The following is a 14,821-nucleotide window of genomic DNA, read 5'->3' as shown; positions in this document are numbered from 1 at the left end:
GTAAGGATAGAACAAGAAAAAGCCATTCAACCCATCAAGTCCAGTCCTCCACAGAAGACATACAATCCACTTCGGCATGCACTCTACCCCACCTTTTTAATTTCCTGAAGAAAAGTATATATTAGACAACCTGATCGCCTGCTGATTCCTGAGGATTGGACTTAACAAAGATCAGGCTAGGGTCCCGCTTCTGAAGTGGTCTGATTGCTTGGTGTTAACCACCTCCAATCCTATCTTTCCACCCTCCAAGTGACCCGATTGCTGTTTACAGCCTCTAGTCCTGCCTTCTGACTGTTCTGATTGGTTAGCCAATTGATACGGACATATTTCTAAACCCAATGGAAACAATTGATTGTGAAAAGCTGATCCAGGGGTTGAAATGCTGATTGTGAGCTTAACGCATTAATGGTTGGCATAAATGAGTATAAAATCATACTGCATACATCAGGAGTCATAAGAGAATAAGGTTTATTTTTAAAGAACAGTTCATCAAGCCTGTCATTTCTTTTCACTTTTTTGTGAAATGTTGTGCTCATCAAAATGAGGAATGTTAGTGCAAGGGAATGGAACACTTTCCATTTTAGGGATGCAATATCAACATCAAGCAATCCTAAATCAGGTACAGCTTGTTTAGATGCTGGGTAAAACTCTCTACTTTGCTCCAACAGCATGACTCAGCACCAATCTCAGATAAGCACCCCTTACTGCATCAACGTGGCGTTTATCCATTTACTACACCAGCCATCCTGTAGCTTCTGGGCAAGATTGTCAATGAATGCCAACTGATGTAGAATTAGAGGGAGTTTTGTGCTGGCGGCCCTTTAATATATTTTTGATACCATCAGTTTTTAAATTTTGTTTACAATAACATCTGTATTTCATTCACAATTGATTCAATTAAATTTGGATATTGGGTCAATTGAAAAAAGAAACAGTTCACCATGCCTTCCAATATTTTCCTTTTCTTCTCTCCTGAAGGAGCTTACACAACCTGGACCATGAGTACTCACAGGCAGTAGTTGCTCTCTGATACCTTGCCCAAATAGCAATTATTCACATCTAAATGTACACCATGAGTATCAACAGGCTAAGACCATGAGTATCAACAGGCTAAGACCATGAGTATCAACAGGCTAAGACCATGGGTATCAACAGGCTAAGACCATGGGTATCAACAGGCTAAGACCATGGGTATCAACAGACTAAGACCATGAGTGTCAACAGACTAAGACCATGAGTATCAACAGGCTATTCTAAATTGATTGGCATCACAGCTGATCCCAATCCTATCAGTCGTACATGCACTTTCCAGCAGGAATTACTGGATAATCAGAAGTGCTAGCCTTGGCTGATTTTTATCCTCCTACATTCAGGGGCACCAAAGCCAATTGCAAAGTATCTACTGTTGCCCTGAATAAGATCAGCTAATTGAGCACAGACTAGGCATCAAACCTGGGACTTGCTTATCTGTATGATGAAGCAGAACTACACCATTTGGTGCCTTTACTAGTGTTGAGAGTTTATTACAGAATTTTTATATGTTTTTATAATTACTATTTAGTCTCGAGTTGTTTACTCACTTGCTTGGGTCTGCTCCTTTGAAGTAAGCATTGACAGTTTCTGTAAAGGCTGCAGCAACAGGGAGCGTATCCTGTGCACCCATCGTCAAGGGACTGGGTCCTCGGGAAGCCCCTGCAATGGAAGTAGATACATTTAACCTTTTGGTTTCACTGGGCTCATTTCAACAAACAATCGATTTGCTTAATATAATAGTAACTCAAGTAGAGCAAGAACGGAAGGGCAGCACACGAGTGAGATAGTTCGACGTTGCTTAAATCATGCAGGTAGTTTAAAAAAAATAGAAGACAAATGGAAAATTAGTGAAAATACACGAGAAACAAGATGATGAATTGTTTCTTTGCACTCTTTCTGTAAAACCCTTAAGAATACTGGGGGATAAACTTGGCATTAATAGTTTTAACACTCTCCACAGATAAACTGGATTGCAAATCAGTTACACAAAATAGATCCAAATTCAAGTTACAAGCTTCCCACTGGTACTTTTTAAAAGTAGTTTTCATCTAAGATTTTACATCTAGGAAGTTGCACTATAAATCCATTCAGTTAGCTTTGAATTTTAACAAACCCTTTGATGATGTCATTGAATAAAAGAGGACTTCATGCAAAACATCTAACCTAATAGATTTATTTTCTCCCCTCCTTCTTGAAGGCATTTATTCATAGTGGGGTGAAGTTCTACTGGTGTCAACTACACTCTGGTACTTCATGGGAGTGGCGATTCCTGATGTGTGAACCTAGACACAGGCCACCTCCATCTGTCTTCACCCAATATTTACACATGTTTATACAGGGGTCATTGGAAAGCAATAAGGAGCAAGAACCTTGGCTAATTTTTCCCTTCCCTACCTCAGACGCTACTGTGACCAAATATAGTGCAGGTCTCCGTGATTAGCTAACTCAGCACAGACCAAAAGTGGAACCTGGGATCCCCCTGGTCCATATGGCTGAGTTCCATACTGGGCAGTCTATTTACTAATAGAGGCATCAAGAGAGCCAATAGAGTTTTGCTTTTTTGTGACCTTAACAACAAGTCATGGAACTCTGATAAGCCAGTGACTCCAACATTTACGCAGAGAATTCAAGTAGCTGACTGGTTGTGAGTTCAAATTGCACCGTGGCAAGTTGTGAAACCGAATTAAAAAAATCTAGCTGTTTGTGAAATCTGCCAGATTTTCGAACAACACAACTGGTTCACTAATGTCTTTCAGAGAAGGGACCCTACCACCACTACCTGGTCTAGCCTATGTGTGATTTCAGTTCCACATTAATCGATTGACTCTTCAAGCCCTCGGGGCACCTATGGCTGGGCAATAAATACTACATTGCCAGTATCGTCCACATCCCAAGAATAAATTTAAAAAGTATCTGGATCATTATTACAATCTTGAGTGCTTATGGGGCTCAGTGAATAAATGTAGCACCCAGTGTGGTACTGAGCCAACTAGAACAGGAAGGCTCCAATTCAATTGGTGGTCTCTGCTGAATGAGCTGACCTCCGCTGCTGTGGTAGGAAGGGCACTTCAATTTGCTAAAGCGAATCTGGGCTAGTGGGGGGATATAAAAGATCAGCCAGCTTCTTACTCCTGATCATTATCCAATAATTCCTGCTGGAAAGTGCTCAAAGGAGGACAAGGTGAGGCATCCTGTAGTCGAAAAGACCGCTGGCATACACATTTTAACACATGAGAATGACCACTTGAGTGAGGTACTGGAGATCTGCCAGTGCCATTGGAACTGTACCCTAGCTTGAGTTATCAGCTTCAAGAGAAAAGAGGGGGTGGGGAGGGGGGAACCAGGTGGAAAAATGTCTAATTACAATCGATCACACTGCTGAGTTGAATGAAGCTGTCCACAGCAGAAAGTTAGTGCAGATGCTTATTTTCAATCAGTCTTTATTTCAGTAAATTTGCATCCTATTGAGAATAGACATTACCTGTCTCTTTCTCTTCATAGTTACATGGAAAAATGATGATAAAATCGTTTTTGGGGCCAACTGTGCAAGCATTAAAGTAAATGTCAACATTTTAAGATCACTGAGCACTGTGCCAGATTCCAGTTATCAGCTGTTAACTCTTTAACCCTTTCATTACGCAGTTGTATTGGAATCAGGACTCATGACACCATCTCCTACTATTTTCCCATTCTTAAAGCTGTCAAACTTCTTACCTTCCTCTCATCGAAAAGCTATCAAAGCCAATCTTTGTCACTTACCACTTTTTCATTTATCTCATCTTCTCTCCTACTCTGTTCAACCTTGGTGGTGGCCTGGACCAGAGGCCTTGCCCCTTCACAAAATCTTTCAAATACAAAATGTTTGAATGGCACTAATATTTTATCAAGGACCAGAAATGGGGCAGATTGCAAACTAACCACTTCCAATGGCAGCAGTTCAATAATACAAAATAGGTATAAATATCTTGCTGACTTACAAGTCAAAGAATTCTCCTAACTCCTTCAGCCTTCTTGAGAGGTTAATTAACATTCATTCACCAAGGGGTTGGTAATAAGGGAACTGACGTGCCTCAACATGCCATTTTTAGTCTTCTACATCTGTTAAGGGACTGCACTGATCAAATCATTCTATGTTCAGTAAGAAAATAAGATATCATATACCGTGTAAGACAACACCTTCCCACTATCTTTTTCTATAGACATAATTCAAAAATGAACACACTGTGAGTACTTGGCCATAGCAATAGCAGTCTTCCCATTGTCCCTACAGCTGGCGATGACACAAAAGAGGTAGAACTTTGTGTTAAAGAATCATCGTTCATATGAACTAGGGAAATGACTGACATTATCACTAGTCTGATTAGGACCCTTTGAGACACCTCTATGGGGCAGAAGTAAATACACTACAAGCTATGGTATATAGGTCAGAAAGGTCCCAGATCTGATTTCTGGTCTATGCTGAGTTTGATGACCATAGCCAAGGTTGTGGTGGAGGTACCCTGTATTACATTTGGTCTTGAGTGCAGGGGGAAAGAAATCAGTCAGATTTCTCACTCCATATCCAGTAAATACAACTGGAAAGTGTGTGTGTGTGGGTGTTGGGTGAGGACTTGGGTGTGACGGCCCTTTTGGTTGAATACTTGCTAACTTTTACGCTCTGGACTCATACGTAAAGGAAGGCAACTTAGCTAAGGTACTGGAGAGGTGCTGGTGCTCAAGGAACTGTACCCTAGTAGCAGTCACAATCTTCAGCAGTGGAGGGGAGAAAAATGGCTCTTCACTTTTTAGACATGGCTTGCGGGACTCTTCAGAGAGAAGGTTTCTGCTTCTGAGCTTAATATGATTCCGTTTCTCTCATCTGATTTACCAAATCCATTCCACCAATTAAAGAAATGTTACCACCACTCTAAATATACTGTGTGATAAGAACTCCTGGGGTCACAGAGATTATATACAATCAGTTATTCAGTGTACACTCTATTATCTGAGTAGCTCACCACAGTTTTCATAGGTTCTGTTGGTATTGGGGGTTACCATGGAAACTGTAAGCACATATTATATTCACTGCCTTTTCACTCTATTAACAACTGTTAGTCATGATTTTACCTGGTGAGTGTCATGTGAAAAGGAAGCAAAATATCTTGAAACTCAAACACTGTATTTTTATAATCTATTAGCTTTCAGAATATTAACTTACAAGTCTTTGTAATTTTGTTTAGTTCATTAATTTGTTTTATCTTGTATGTTCTATAACTGCACATTTTATAATCTTATAAAGCAAATTCTATTTAGAAGAACAATCTATATATTAACGAGTTAATCACGACTCTTGCCTTGCTAATGTTTGCTGATTCCTCCATAAATCAAATATAAAATTCAGCAGGAGTCAGCATAATAATGTATGTATTGACAAAGCAAATATTTTATCTTATTTTGTTGCAGGGATAACATTGAAAGTCTGGTAAATGGATGGGATACTATGTGCAACATGATTATATTATGTGCTCTCCCAGTGGTTTAATTGGTAAATGCTCTGACCAGTATAATACTGAACTATACAGACCACGAAGATTCAGGCTCAATCCTTGCTCTGTGCTGAATTATCTGATCTCAGCTAGAATGGAAATCTGGATACAGTTTGGCATCAGAACACCAGAGTTAGGGAAGGATAAAAAAAAAAAATCTGCCAGGATTCCTGTTCTAGAACCTTATCCAGTGACTGGAAAGTGTGTGTGGACAGGATTGGGCTCATCTCTGATGTCCCCAGAGATCATACCGTGTGCCACTATACAAAATCTAGGCTTCATCATAAATTATGGCCACTTGGGTGAGACACTGAAGGCAGCCATTACCCTTAGACTCTACTCCAGCATGAGGGGAGAAAACACAAGGGAGAAAATAAAACGTTTAGCAGATTTTCATGTTCCTGCAATAAAATTGTGGTGATTTCAAATATTATTACGGTGAGTAGTGTTGAGACTCCTCATCCGTCTGGAGCGCCTATTAGAAAATCACAGGGAGAGCGCACCTGTGATTTCCTGATGTGCTCCTGGTGGGTGAGGCTCTGGGTTGGGAGCTCGTATTTAGAAAATACTATGAAATGACATCATCACTGGGCTGAAGCAGGTTTATTTCAATAACACAATAAATTTTTGATCTGAAAGGAGGGAAGGGGAAAATTTATGAAAAAAATTAAATTGACACACAGTCTGCCACATTGACTCCACTTTTAGAACCGGCAAATTAGAACATTAATTCAATTGATGATATATTTGTACCTGCAGAACAATTATATGATTAACATTTATCATGATTTATTTGTGGAATAAGAATAGGAATAAGTATTTCACAGAATAATATTGAAAATCCAAGCATTTACTACAGTGTGCAAACAGAAAAATCATAAATAGGCACTGTGAGCAGAACCAAAACACTTACTAGCGAATGACACTTAGAAATGGTCGACATACAGGAACAGATGGGCAGCAAGCCCAGAAAAGAAAAAAAATAGGAAAAGAAATTTCACGTAAATTGTACATTACTTACCATCAAAAGTCAAATAAAACTTTCCTCTATCAAACCATACCAAGGAGGGTTGATCATTCTCTGCATGGTTAGGAGATGACGCGGGATGGGAGGATTGAAGGCAAGGGAGAGAGAAGGACACAGTGTGAGTCACACGGAAAGTCCATCACTCGTAACATGGGGGAAGGCAGGGTGCAGAATCAAAGCACTGAAACCATCACTGTGCAAAGAGGAGAGAGTCTACAGTGTTACTGAATTGATAAACTTGCCTTTAATTTCTTTGTGAGCATCTCAGCTCAACTCTGATCTTATAGTGAGCACAATGTGTGTGTTTGACAAATTTGGTCAGCTGTAATGTCCAGCGCTACTGGAAACATATAATCAGCATAAGAGGTTGGAAGAAGCTCCTTGAAGATAATGGTTATGATAGTTGGAAACCATTTTAAAATGATGATTGTTATAGTTTGGTTGATCAATGCGAAAACTTGTGCCAAGATTGTCTTAAACTCTGCATTTATCTAAATTCCTTTGAACAAATTTCATCCAATCCTTTTAGAGATACAGTTAATTCAAAAGATACTAAGTTATAAAATATTTTTTTGTATCTCAGATTTCTCTTTAACTCCTGCTGAAACTCCAAGTGATGTATTTTAGTTTAATTACCTTTTTTATTATAAATTATATTTTATGATGACTTGAAGTTATAAAATATGGAGGATGTTGAGCTCCCGTATTTTAAATCTCAGCCTGCATCGTCTAAAGAAACTTAAGGGTGATCCTGGAAAAGTGCTACAGTGCCATGTATTTTCAACATGTCAATGCTCAGACTAAATAATACGAATGATCATAATAAAAGTAAGTAATAATAAGAAATTAGATGACTTTCAAACTAAGTAAAATATTACAAAATTATTATTGCTGTTGCATTTTTGACCAGCTCGGTTATGACACATGGCTGTTAATAGAATCCCAATTCAACTCCATAGATTAAATGTAGACTTGTTACAAACCGCATAGTAGAGCTTGAGCTAAAAGTTGATTGGTGGACACTATTTTCCACTTCCCTCCTCCACCCTCCCCGCTCCCCCCCCCCCCCCCCGACTGTACAGGGACAATTTTAACCTAACCTGCCCATTGGAAACTGACGGGATCGGGTGCAACGGTGGTTTAAAACCCCGCCCAATATGACTGTCTACTGACTTCAAAGGAGAGTAACATCGGGCAGTCTGTAAAACTAGCATTGCACCCAATCCTGGCAGTTTCCTGATGAGTGGGTTAGGTTAAAATGTCCCTGTACATCCCTAATTCTGTGATATCAACTGACAAATAATACTTGCAATTTATCCTCCTATTCTGACAAGGGCTTCAATATAGTCACATGCAACTGTCGCTCTATTAGAAAGACTTTTACATGGGCCTATAAAACAAACTGCTGTGATTACCCCCTAATTGATGATCATATTCGGAAAGGCCACAGGATGGCTGGTGCCAAAATGGAAAAGAAATCACACTGGTGCAGTAGAACAGAGGTTAGCTTTACTCCACTTCTAACTGTGCTTTACATGACCTGGGAGTGCTTGGTGCTGACATATGGTATCTGAAACAGTAAAGTATTCTATTTCCCAGCAATAACATCCATCAACTTAATAAGTACAAATTTCATTAAATAAAGGCTTTAGCATAGATTTCTGTGTCTGTGTTACCCTATGATTTTCTTGTCTTAATGCATATAGCGGTAGCTTTAGTGTAAAGACTGAATTACAGAGGAGCTGAATCTCTCTCTGAGCTGCTCTGCCTATAACACGGTTCACAAATATTTGTGTTGGAATGCTGTCAATATAAGGTACCTGATGCTGCATGTTCACAGACTCACATAAGGTGGCTGCTGGCCCGAGCACTTTGGTGGCACACATTTCTCCGATTTCTCTTTACAACTTATCCCTTTTTTATCTGACTGCAGGAGAAGGCCACACATAGCGGCCTTCTCCTGCGAGTTATGGTGATCTGGAATGCACTGCCTGAAAGGGTGGTGGAAGCAGATTCAATAGTAACAGTCAAAAGGGAATTAGATAAATACTTGAAAAGGAAAAATTTGCAGGGCTCTGGGGAAAGAGCAGGCGAGTGGGACTAATTGGATCACTCGTTCAAAGAGCCGGCAAGGACACAATGGCTCATATGGCCTTCTTCTGTGCTGTATGATTCTATAACAGGTAATAACACATACAGACTGGAGTGGGGGGTGGGGGCGCATATAACATATGACCCCTGCCAACTTATGAACAGAGGGCCCTGGGGATTCTCAGAGTGGAATCAATAAAGGGGCTTGGGGAGGGTAAGGTCAGAGGCCTCCCCCTAAACTCATGGTTAGCATCATTGATTGAGTTAGAAGATATAAAATGAAAAAGAGTCACTCATTCACTCCCTTGTACACAGGCACACACTACAGTGCAACACAGCAGAAAGTCTTGCTGCGTATACTATTTTTCAAGGGGTATCTTATGGTCAGCTTTAGAAAATACAATCTTCTTCTGCTCCTGTAGTTTCCCAAGAGGAGAAGATGACAGAAGCCAATACAGTCTCAATGGAGCACCTCAGCACCCTGCACCATCCACTCCTACAATGGCAAGTATCATCCCTGAAACATCCACCATGTGAGGGGGAAGGGGGAGTTAATCAGTAAGTTACAGGAGGGACTAGTTGATGAAGCACAGAGCACCAGCTGCCATCCACCTCGTTTCATCCTCCCACAAGGTGAAGCACATTGAATCCACCTGCACCACACACTGTAAATGTTAATAAAAGCTGGCACCTGACAGTTCTTTTGGTAGGAGGCAGATTAAGGCAGTTGGGAGAAATGTTGTATTTCTAGGCTTTGAAATACAACTGGGGACAATGGAGGTGATGTTTTATTTGACAAATGTATCAGGAACATGTGCAGAAAGTCAAATGTCTTAATCGCATGTGCCTAGAAATTCAGTTGTTTGTGCCAGCCGCTAGTGCCTTAGGAGGAGGAGAAGTGGGGTGCGAAGCGGCTGGCGCCCAGGCGTGGCGCAATGTGCGCCTCTCATGAAATTCAGTTAAGATTTAGCAGCGGCGCAAAACCTTTGCGCGCGCTCAGTTGCGCGCGCAGATCCTGACGTAATTTCATGGTGCAACGTCCTTTGTGCACCCCGAACCAGAAATTCAGTGGCGCCGGCCTATTTTGCGCCTGGTGCCCCCCCGCGACTGGTATAGGGGAACGGTTCCCAGTCGCTGCGGGGCGCGGGGGGCGCTAATTAAAGGGGACTCCTCCTGCAGTATAAATGGCAGCCATTTTGCTCCACTCCTTCTTTGTGAGAGACGGATATTTGGAGAGAGACAAAGGTAGAGAGCTTTCTGGTTTGGTTCAACACTTGCACAGGTACTTGAGGCTTCAGGCCAGAGCTTTGCACTTGTATTTAACTTTCAGTGTCATAGCATTGATTGGAAACATATAATGGGGGCTGCAATGGGTGGAAACATTGGCTTACTGCATTGCATTCATAGGGCTCAGAGACGCCATGAGAGAGTGCCAGTCATGGCCAAACGGAGAAGGGCCAACAGGCGTCAGCAAAGCAGGCCTTACCCACCCAGGGTATACCGCCAGCAGTTCTGCACCTGGGCAGGGCTGGAACCGATGTCCTAGGGGGAGTGTTTGCTAGTGCTGTGGGGGAGGGTTTAAACTAAAATGGAAGGGGGTTGGGAACCTGAGCAGGGAGACAGAGGAAAGGGAAACAAGGATAAAAGCAAAAGATAGGAAGGAGAAAAACAAAAGTGGCAGTCAGAGAAATCAACGGTTTAAATCAAACGTGGCCACAGTAAATAATAATTCTAATAGGTCTAAGAGCGTTAAAAAACAAGCCTGAAGGCTTTGTGTTTAAAGCGAGGAGCATTTGTAATAAGGTGGATGAATTGGCTGCGCAAATAGAGCTAAACGAATATGATTTGGTTGGGATTACGGAAACGTGGCTCAAGGATGGCCAAGACTGGGAACTCAACATCCAGGGGTATTCGATATTCAGGAAAGATAGGGAAAAAGGAAAGGGAGGAGGGGTAGCATTACTGTTAAAGAAGGGATTAACACAATTGTAATGAAGGATATTAGCTCTGATGATGTGGAATCTGTATGGGTAGAATTGAGAAATACTAAGGGGAAAAAAACATTAGTGGGAGTGGTATATAGACCTCCAAACAGTAAGGCGGAGGTTGGGGATGGCATTAAAAGGGAAATTAAAGAAGCAATAAGGGCACAGCAGTCATCATGGGTGACCTTAATCTACATATAGATTGGGCCAACCAAATTAGTAACAATACTGTGGAGGAGGAATTCCTGGAGTGTTTACAGGATGGTTTCCTGGACCAATATGTTGAGGAACCAACCAGATATCAGGCCATCTTAGACTGGGTATTATGTAACAAGAAAGGATTAATTAGCAATCTTGTTGTACGAGGCCCCTTGGGTCGGAGCGATCATAATATGATCGAATTCTTCATTAAGATGGAGAATGAAGTAGTTGACTCAGAAACTAGGGTCCTCAATTTAAATAAAGGAAACTACGATGGTCTGAGGAGTGAGTTGGGTAGGATTGATTGGGGAATGGCACTCAAAGGGTTGATGGTGGATAGGCAATGGCAAACATTCAAAGACCGAATGGATGAACTACAGAAGTTGTTCATCCCTGTTTGGCATAAAAATAAAACAAAAAAGGTGACTCAACCGTGGCTAACAAGGAAAATTAGGGATAGCATAAGATCCAAGGAGAGGACATACAAATTGGCCAGAAAAAGCAATAATCCTAAGGATTGGGAGCAGTTTAGGATTCAACAAAGGAGGACAGAGGGATTAATTAAGAAAGGGAAAATAAAATATGAGAGTAAGCTCTCAGGGAACATAAAAACTGACTGTAAAAGCTTTTATAGATATGTAAAGAGAAAAAGATTGGTGAAGTCAAGCGTAGGTCCCTTGCAGTCAGAATCGGGGGAATTTATAATGGGGAGCAAAGAAATGGCAGACCAACTAAATACATATTTTAGTTCTGTCTTCACAAAGGAGGACACAAATAACCTCCCAGAAATACCGCGGAACATAGGGTCTGATGAAAGGGTGGAACTGAAAGAAATCAGTATTTGTAGGGAAATGGTGTTAGGAAAATTGATGGGACTGAAGGCCGATAAATCCCCAGGGCCTGATAATCTACATCCCAGGGTACTTAAGGAAGTGGCCCTAGAAATAGTAGATGCATTGCTGGTCATCTTCCAGAACTCGATAGACTCTGGAACAGTACCCATGGATTGGAGGGTAGCTAATGTTACCCCACTATTCAAAAAAGGTGGCAGAGAAAAAGCGGGGAATTATAGACCGGTAAGCCTGACATCGGTAGTGGGGAAAATGCTGGAGTCCATTATAAAAGATGTAATAGCAGAGCACTTGGAAAGCAGTGACAGGATCGGACAAAGTCAACATGGATTTACAAAAGGTAAATCATGCTTGACTAATCTACTAGAATTTTTTGAGGATGTAACTGGTAAAATAGATAAGGGAGAACCAGTGGATGTGGTGTTTTTGGACTTTCAGAAGGCTTTCGATAAGGTCCCGCATAAGAGGTTAGCGTGCAAAATTAAGGCACATGGGATTGGGGGCAAGGTATTGACTTGGATAGAGAACTGGTTGGCGGACAGAAAGCAAAGAGTTGGAATAAACGGGTCGTTTTCCGAGTGGCAGGCAGTGACTAGTGGGGTACCGCAAGGATCGGTCCTAGGACCCCAGCTGTTCACAATATATATTAATGATCTGGACGAGGGAATTGGATGTAATATCTCCAAATTTGCAGATGACACAAAGCTGGGTGGGAGGGTATGCTGTGAGGAGGATGTCGTGAAACTCCAGTACGATTTGGACAGGTTGGGTGATTGGGCAGAAACATGGCAAATGCACTATAATGTGGATAAATGTGAGGTTATCCACTTTGGTGGCAAAAACAGGAAGGCAGATTATTATTTGAATGGCAATAGATTGGGAAAAGGGGAAGTGCAGAGAGACCTGGGTGTTCTTGTGCACCAGTCGCTGAAGGTAAGCATGCAGGTGCAGCAGGCGGTTAAGAAGGCAAATGGTATGTTGGCCTTCGTAGCAAGAGTGTTCGAGTACAAGAACAAGGATGTCTTGCTGCAGTTGTACAGGGCTTTGGTGAGACCGCACCTTGAGTATTGTGTGCAGTTTTGGTCACCTTACCTGAGGAAGGACGTTCTTGCCATGGAGGGAGTGCAGCGAAGATTCACCAGGCTGATACCTGGGATGGCAGGAATGACGTACGAGGAGAGATTGTGTCAATTGGGCTTATACTCACTGGAGTTTAGAAGATTGAGAGGGGATCTCATCGAAACGTATAAAATTCTGTCAGGTCTGGACAGACTAGGTGCAGAAAGGATGTTTCTGATGGCCGGGGAGTCCAGAACCAGGGGTCATAGTCTAAGGATAAGGGGTAAGCCATTTAGGACTGAAATGAGGAGGAATTTCTTCACCCAGAGAGTGGTGAACCTGTGGAATTCTCTGCCACAGAGGGCGGTGGAGGCCAGTTCATTAAACATATTCAAGAAAGAGTTGGATATATTTCTTGAGGCTAAAGGGGTCAAGGGATATGGGGACAGGGTACTGAATTTGGATGATCAGCCATGATCTCATTGAATGGCGGAGCAAGCTCGAAGGGCTGAATGGCCTACTCCTATCTTCTATGTTTCTATATCTGAACATGTCTGAGGAGCAGTGTTTTCGGAGGCTGCGATTCAGAAGGGAGGTGGTCACTGAGATTTGCCACCTGCTTCGCAGAGATCTGCAGCCACAGCTGAGGAGCAGGACGTCTCTGTCGGTGGCAATGAAGGTGACGGTGGCTCTCAACTTCTATGCCACCGGCTCCTTCCAATCCGCTACTGGGGACATTTCCAACATCTCCCAGTTCCCGGTACATTGCTGCATCCGCCAGGTGACCAATGCCCTTTTCAGAAGGAGACGTCAGTTCATCTCCTTCCCCATGACCGTGGACAAGCAGCAAGAGCATGCAATGGGCTTTGCAGCGTTAGCGGGCTTCCCCATGGTGCAGGGCGCCATTGACTGCACGCATGTGGCTTTGCGGGCACCTCTAGAGAATGCCGAGGATTACCGCAACCGGAAGGGCTACCATTCGCTCAACGTGCAGTTGGTGTGTGACCACAGGCAGCTCATCCTAGCTGTCAATGCCCGCTTTCCAGGCAGCAGCCACGATGCCTTCATCCTGCGCCAGACTTCTGTGGCAGACATGTTCGAGGCTCAGCTTCACCCACGAGGATGGCTTCTCGGGGACAAAGGCTTTCCTTTGTGCACCTGGCTGATGACCCCGCTCCGTGCGCCCAGCACCCCTGTTGAAGAGCAATACAATGACAGCCATCAAGCAACCAGGAACATCATTGAGCAAACAATCGGCGTGCTGAAGCAACGGTTCCGCTGTCTGGATCGTTCCGGGGGAGCCCTACAGTACTCGCCTGAGCGAGTCTCCCATTTCGTTGTCATGTGCTGCATGCTGCACAACCTGGCTATCCGCAAGACTCAGTCACTGCCAGCAGACATTGGAGGACCACCAGAGGAGGAGGAGGAGCACCAGCACGGGAGGGAGGCAGAAAGTGCAAGGTCCGCCCGTCGGCGGCTTATTGCAAGTCGGTTCTAGGCCCCCTCTCAGGGAATGGCTTGTGCCAATGACAGAAGATGAATGTAGCCACTCCGCAAGCCCTCAGCCGATCAAGGCAACCAAGACTTCCAAAAGCAAACATTGACAGTGCGATTTAAGACATTTTTTTACTGTGAGACCTCTGTGCCCTTCCCACATGACAAACTAATGGAGAGAAACCCCCCCCAAAAAACACAAATACACCAGTCTCGGCCTTTATATATAAAACAAATACACCAGTCTCGGCCTCTATATATAAAACAAATACACCAGTCTCGGCCTTTATATATAAAACAAATATACCAGTCTCGGCCTCTATATATAAAACAGCACATTTGGCCACACCTTCTACTTCTTCCCCTGCGAGGGTGATCTGTCTCGCTTCCATGACTGGCCCCTTCCCTCCCTGCAGCAGCTCCTCAATGGGACCCCAGTGGCTGCAGCAAGGCTGGGGGAAGGCTGCTGAGGGTCAGATGGTGAGACGGCAGATGCCCTTGGGCGTCGGCCTGGACCAGCTCTGGGCCTGGAGGGGTTGGCTGCTGACTGCTCCA

At 43.0% G+C, this 14,821-nt stretch overlaps 1 protein-coding gene across 10 annotated transcripts in view; it reads right to left on the bottom strand.

Moving 5' to 3' along the window:
• The window catches only part of sgip1a (SH3GL interacting endocytic adaptor 1a), a 286,659-nt gene that overhangs the window by 23,232 nt on the left and 248,606 nt on the right, over window positions 1–14,821 (bottom strand). For 8 of the 10 annotated variants that reach the window (XR_015077669.1, XM_085982717.1, XM_085982720.1 and 5 more), the window contains 2 exons: window positions 6,580–6,639; window positions 1,581–1,692 (listed from right to left, as the gene is read on the bottom strand). Coding sequence is in view for 9 of the 10 variants with exons in the window: in XM_085982717.1 (XP_085838843.1) it covers window positions 1,581–1,692; window positions 6,580–6,639 (172 nt within the window). In the remaining variant the exon portion in view is untranslated. The remainder of the gene's footprint in view (window positions 1–1,580; window positions 1,693–6,579; window positions 6,640–14,821) is intronic. The other 2 variants (XM_085982722.1, XM_085982725.1) reach the window with 1 other exon arrangement.

This window comes from Somniosus microcephalus, chromosome 3, assembly GCF_052327205.1.
Source record: "Somniosus microcephalus isolate GS21.2 chromosome 3, FLI_Smic_1.0, whole genome shotgun sequence".
Taxonomy (NCBI): domain Eukaryota; kingdom Metazoa; phylum Chordata; class Chondrichthyes; order Squaliformes; family Somniosidae; genus Somniosus; species Somniosus microcephalus.
Note: the sequence above shows the minus strand (reverse complement) of the source record. Positions and strands in the feature narration are given on the sequence as shown.